The sequence below is a fragment of the Helianthus annuus genome, chromosome 3 (assembly GCF_002127325.2).
Source record: "Helianthus annuus cultivar XRQ/B chromosome 3, HanXRQr2.0-SUNRISE, whole genome shotgun sequence".
In the NCBI taxonomy this organism is placed as follows: domain Eukaryota; kingdom Viridiplantae; phylum Streptophyta; class Magnoliopsida; order Asterales; family Asteraceae; genus Helianthus; species Helianthus annuus.
Genome location: NC_035435.2, coordinates 98,860,316 through 98,865,867, shown reverse-complemented (window position 1 = coordinate 98,865,867; position 5,552 = coordinate 98,860,316). Strand labels below are relative to the sequence as shown.

The window sequence follows — 5,552 nt, the reverse complement described above, 5'->3', positions numbered from 1 at the left end:
AATACATTTTGGATACAAGAAGTCATCTGCAAAAATCACCATTGTTCGATAACTCTAATTCGGTACCTGAAAGCACAGGCTTTCAATATGGCTCATAGCCTGAAAGCAGTTTTCCGTTGCTACCAATTGACAATGCCAACATGTTCAGCATGAAACTCAGCCAAAAGGGTCAAAAACCAAATCAACTCACATGCATAGAGACATAAATTGACACACAAAGACTATATTATACTCCATCAGTACGATAATCCTAGATCACAGAACATCAAAATGCACCACTAATTGCAACTTAAGACAAAACGACCTAGATAGATAGTTACTATAGTACGACACATATCATATAACAAACACATGATGATTCGGTTTAGCTTATAGCTCGATTCCTACAACCACAACATAATTAAACAATTAGTGGTGATAATCAGTGGCACAACACAACAAGCTTATTCATGCATACTAAGCGACCCTCGCGGCTTGCTGTTTCTAGCCAATGCGAGAACCCTCTTCCCATGGGGATGACTGTGTAAGTATGCATACTCTTTCTGAATTTTGTTGATCATCATCTCCTTAAGAGATCCCTGCATTATATTAATAGATGTGTTATGACACAAGCATAGTTATTCGATTCAAAGTGGTATCAAAGTTTGATCAATTTTTACGACTTGTGACCAAACCTTTGCAATATGTAGCGCAGATTGCGCAACATAGTTTCCAAAAGGATGCTGAATGAGCCCCAAAAAGTTTGGACTGTTTATAATCTCCCGAATGATGGGCGTAGACAGCTCATCCGGAGCATCCTTCACACACTTCTCCACAACATTACTAGCATACTTGTTCATAGCAAGGTTGACAAAATTCCCAGCAAGCTTTTTCAATATGTGAGCAGTAACTTCTGGTATCTGCATTCCTAGTATGTGTTGCACAACATAATTCCTGTAAAGTTGAAGTATTAATAAAAGATATTACAATGTATAATATTTGACAACTCTATAATTGCAAAAAGAAGAGGGACAAACAAACCCATATGGGTGTTCAGATAAATCAAGTGCATTCTCTATGATTTCAGTCATTAGGCGCTCTTTAGATGCTTCATCCGCGTGTAAGACACACAGTTGTAACACGCAACATCCACTCTTATCGGTAGCAATGTCTAGACAGTTGTCGGCAACCACATTGAGAATTGGCTGCAACAATACATCAATTGGTCTCAAGTATTATGTTTATTAAACCAGATAACCATCATAGCTGATAAACTAGATAAAAATAACAAAAGAAAAGGATTTTTTTTTTTTTTTTATTTCTAGGTGGCCAAACAAAATGAAGAGTGTTTCTAGGAGGTTTTTGGATGTGTCTCCAAGCGAACTCCTCGAATACACACACGCCAACATGGCAAAACTCACAAAAAAATGAGTTTGCTCCTCTTTGACTAGTGGATACTAATTGAGTCTGCTTCTTTGACTAGTTAGCGGACTCTCTAGAAAACAAAACATGTTCAAAAACCTCATGTTTTCTAAACCACCTATAAGTAAACAATACTATGAGAAAGACAAAGATATGATTGATTAATATACCTGGACTTCATCAACATTGAAGGATTTCAAGCAATGTTGAATAACATGGTGACCATTTGTATTTTTTGTCAATGTAAGTGTGATCCTTCTAAGTGCCGATACCATCAAAGAGCGATCTTCTGCGCTTTTGAGAAGCTCAATCAGTTTCTGCATTGCTCTAGTCCTGAAACAATAACCATTAGTGCTCCTTCTAACTCATAAAGATATGCAAAATAAACAACTAAATTAATACCCATACCCATGAGAATTGAGGCAAATATTGGTGAGATTGTTATCATCACTTATCACAGAAACAACAATATGTGTCATCTGCCTCTCATTACACACTTTAAACAACTTCTGAGCAAGATAATTCATTGATGCATCAGTCATGAGTTCAAAAATATGATCCTTAATCTCATTAAAAATCATCTCAATATCTTCAGGCTTTCCTCCTTCACACTTAGTCTGCAAAAACTGACAACCTTCTTGATCTTTAGCCACCATACAAATCTTCCCTCTTAACTCTTTCAACGATGCCGGAAACTTGGCTCGCTTTGGTTGCTGCCTCGACTGATCAAGAAGCCGACTGCTAATAGGGTTTGGAACATCAAGAACATTACCGAAGTTCCTAGAACTCAACACACGGTTATCTCTCCGGGCACCATGTGGATTGCAACAAGCATCTTGGCATCGAATGTTGTTCCGGTTAACCGGAGTTGGAACCGGGCTGTTCAGGAAACTGGGTATGGGTGGAGTAGAGGCCAAGAGAGGCTGTGGATGGTGGTTAGGGGATGATAAGTTAAGCCGGTTGAAATTGAATTCAAGATTCCGGTCATTTAGGGTTTCAAGAAAACCATAAGATGATTGATTATCAAAACCAGCAGCCGCCGGATGAATATTACCAACACAATGCAACTGATCAGGGTGATAAAACTCACATAACTCCGGCGACAACGCCGGAAACCTATCAGAATAATCAAGAATCGAACGGACAGGATTGGCTCCCAAGTGGTGACTACCCATCGCCACCGGCAGCCGTCTTTGTTCCTTGTTCATGAACGGAAACCCATTAGTGGTGTTCACTAGTGGCTGTTGGTGGCTGTAGAGGTGATCTTGACCGAGGGTTCCGCCGTTCACGGTGGAAGATGACGGCGCAAATGGGTTTGTAGGGTTTTGACCGATGAACATCCGGTCAAACTGTTCTCTCATCGATCTTGGATCATTATTGTTCTCCATTGGGATTGCTTGTAACTGAAATCCGAAAAGAATCAAGGGTTTTTGTAGGGGAAGATATTAAAGGGGATTTAATGAATAACAAAGAGAGAGAAACTGTGTTGTAGAGAGAGAAAGATCATGCATGCAGAATATTCTGAACTATAAATATTGATATAAATTTGTAATTAGTGAAACTTTCTTAACATATATCACATTCAATGTATATCTTTTAAGTTAAATTGAGATATATACCATATATTTTGATTTTTGACCGGAAACAAATACCATTGGAGGAGATATGCATACACGCGAAGATTTCTATCTAATAAATAGTTAAGATTTTGAGATAATCACATTACTTGAGTATTGATTTTTGAAAGATAATATAGAAAAACCATAATATAAAAATTACAGTAATGATTCAATGAATGTTTACATTCTATACTTTCTTTAAATTAGGTGTATATTTTCAACTATTTATTCAACCGTAATAATATTTTTGATTATTTTTAATCATTTTTATAAAGTGACAATAAAACATATTTGAAATTAAAAAATGACTATTTTACCTTATTTATTTATTTAAAATAAAAAACATATCGAATAACAATCCTCCACCCCCACCGACACGTTGTAGGTGACTTAAACCCGACGCCACACACCACCAATTAACCGCCGACGCCACCACTCTTTCCCAATCCGCCATTAGTTGGTGAAACTTAAAAGTTCCATTTCCACAACCCTTTCCTCGAAACCTACTGGGGTCACAACTCGTTCCCAATCCAACACCTCATTCATTCATATCCCAAACCACACACGTGGGTCTCGGGTCCCATTGTCACCACCACTCTCCTAGTTACTCCTATCGAAACCGGCATGTTTCATTGGGATCATGGGATGGATTAAAAATTTGGTACTTCTTGGATTGATTGTTCGGTCCAATCTGATTAATCATTCGATCGCTTTGGTAATTCTTGAATTAATCATTTTGTTATCCACTTATATGCAGGGCGTATATACACCTGTTTTGTGGGTTCCCAAGACCCCACTCGATTTGAAAAAAAAAATGGAAAAAAATAGTAAAATCTTGTATGAGTTGGAAAAAAATTACTGAGTATTAGTGTAAATCTACCAAAATGAACCCACTGGAAAAAAATTCTTGGATCTGTCACTGTTTATACGGATCTTGGATTGGAACCCAGATAGGTTCCTCAGAATTGAAATCAAACTTCATGTTGATTTGTGGATCATACACATAAGCTTTCCGTTTACCTTATGGTGAGTGAATGCATATGAAGTTTGTTCTTTTGTGTATGGAATTTGTTCAAATCGTGGAAATGTATATAGACATTTTGAATCAAATCATGGAAATTATGGAAATCATCAATATTTTAAATCAAATGCTTACACATTACACATTGGCTTCAAAAGATGTATCTCCATGTTTGCGGTACAACACCATAACTTGTTGACGAGGATAATTTGAACTTTGAATCTCTCTTATTTGATGATAGGCCACTGGAAGGAAGGTGACTGGATATGAGTGACGGAGAGGGAGAGGTAGAGGTCAGAGGGTCATCAATCATATGTGGGGAGGTGAAGAAGCTGATTGGAGAAAGAAGGATTTAGGGGAACGGGGTTTTGTGTGATTTCATACATATATATATGTTTTTAATCTTTAGCATAGTTTTTTTTTTAGTAAACAAGAAGCACCATTTATGTAAACATGAAAAGGTAAAATGGTTATTTGCATAAAAATTTAACATAGTTTTTGAAGTCAATAAAAAGAACCATTTATGTTATCATAGAGGATACAACTAAGAGCATTATATTATATAAATATTGTTACATTGTTGATGAATAATGAATGATACGGTAAGAATTCTAAGAGAAGTCCACGCTATTTGAGAAACTTGAGAAATATTTTGGACCACACATTTCCCTAAGCTTTTCGTAATATACACATGTGTATAGTTTAAAATTGATCATATAATATACATATATGTATAGTGTCAAATCTTGAATTATACACATATGTATATAGTCAATTTTAAACTATACATATGCGTATATTACGAAAAGCTTAGGGAAAATGTGTGGTCCAGAATGATTCTCAAATTTCTCAACTAACCTAGTGCTTCTCACACGATCCTAACCCATGAATGATAAATAGTAACTAATTTCTATAATAATATGTAGTTTTTTATTATTTTATTATTTTTTTATTTAATATATTATAATAGTTTATTGTTATAGTTACTTTTAATAACATATCTTTATTTTTTTCTTTTTTTAAAACCATATATTTTCTTTATCATTTTTTATAATAGTTCTTTTTTCTTTTTTAGAACATATTAATTTACCGATTAATTTGATACTTTTCTAATAATTTACATTTATAAATGTTTTCTAAAAATTTAAGTACGTAGTTTTGTTTGATTTTTTCCCTACATTCCGTTATAGGTTTTGTTAAAAAGAAGTTGTACTCAAAACAAAAGATTTATTTGGTATAAAACGGTACGATGATAAGATAAAAGCGTTTTAATGGTTCGGCTTTTTAAACAACATACTTTATTTTTAAATCATGTTTGTTTTACATTATCATTTGCTCGGTTTCGCCGTAACGCGCGACGTAAAAAAAACTTGTTATCAATAGAAATAGTTAAAAGTGAAATTTAGCATTAGGCTAAGTGTTGTCGTATCGGGATGTAGGGGTGCACGGTTTGGTTCGGTTATTAGCATTAACCAAAACCATAACCGAAATCATCGGTTAATCCGTTTGGT

The 5,552-nt window shown here is 35.1% G+C and overlaps 2 protein-coding genes across 2 annotated transcripts; both read right to left on the bottom strand.

Moving 5' to 3' along the window:
• Positions 1-443: 443 nt before the first annotated feature.
• LOC118479300 (pumilio homolog 12-like) lies at positions 444-1,724 on the bottom strand. The gene is made up of 4 exons (XM_035988105.1): positions 1,572-1,724; positions 1,021-1,184; positions 675-933; positions 444-578 (listed from the first exon to the last, which is right to left on the bottom strand). The coding sequence occupies exons 1-4, from the start codon at positions 1,722-1,724 to the stop codon at positions 444-446; spliced, it is 711 nt and encodes a 236-aa protein (XP_035843998.1).
• On the bottom strand, positions 1,014-2,877 carry LOC110931559. Its single transcript, XM_035987516.1, has 2 exons — positions 1,572-2,877; positions 1,014-1,184 (listed from the first exon to the last, which is right to left on the bottom strand). Exon 1 carries the CDS (start codon positions 2,787-2,789, stop codon positions 1,797-1,799), a length of 993 nt encoding a protein of 330 aa, XP_035843409.1. The 5' UTR covers positions 2,790-2,877; the 3' UTR covers positions 1,014-1,184; positions 1,572-1,796.
• Positions 2,878-5,552: the final 2,675 nt, after the last annotated feature.

Excerpts from the sequence above, each read along its gene's own strand:
- LOC118479300 (XM_035988105.1), bottom strand. The coding sequence starts at position 1,724 with ATGCAGAAACTGATTGAGCTTCTCAAAAGCGCAGAAGATCGCTCTTTG. Across the intron at positions 1,185-1,571 it reads TCAATGTTGATGAAGTCCAG|CCAATTCTCAATGTGGTTGC; the intron begins GTATATTAATCA and ends GTATTGTTGCAG. Across the intron at positions 579-674 it reads CTGCGCTACATATTGCAAAG|GGATCTCTTAAGGAGATGAT; the intron begins GTTTGGTCACAA and ends AATATAATGCAG.
- LOC110931559 (XM_035987516.1), bottom strand. The coding sequence starts at position 2,789 with ATGGAGAACAATAATGATCCAAGATCGATGAGAGAACAGTTTGACCGG.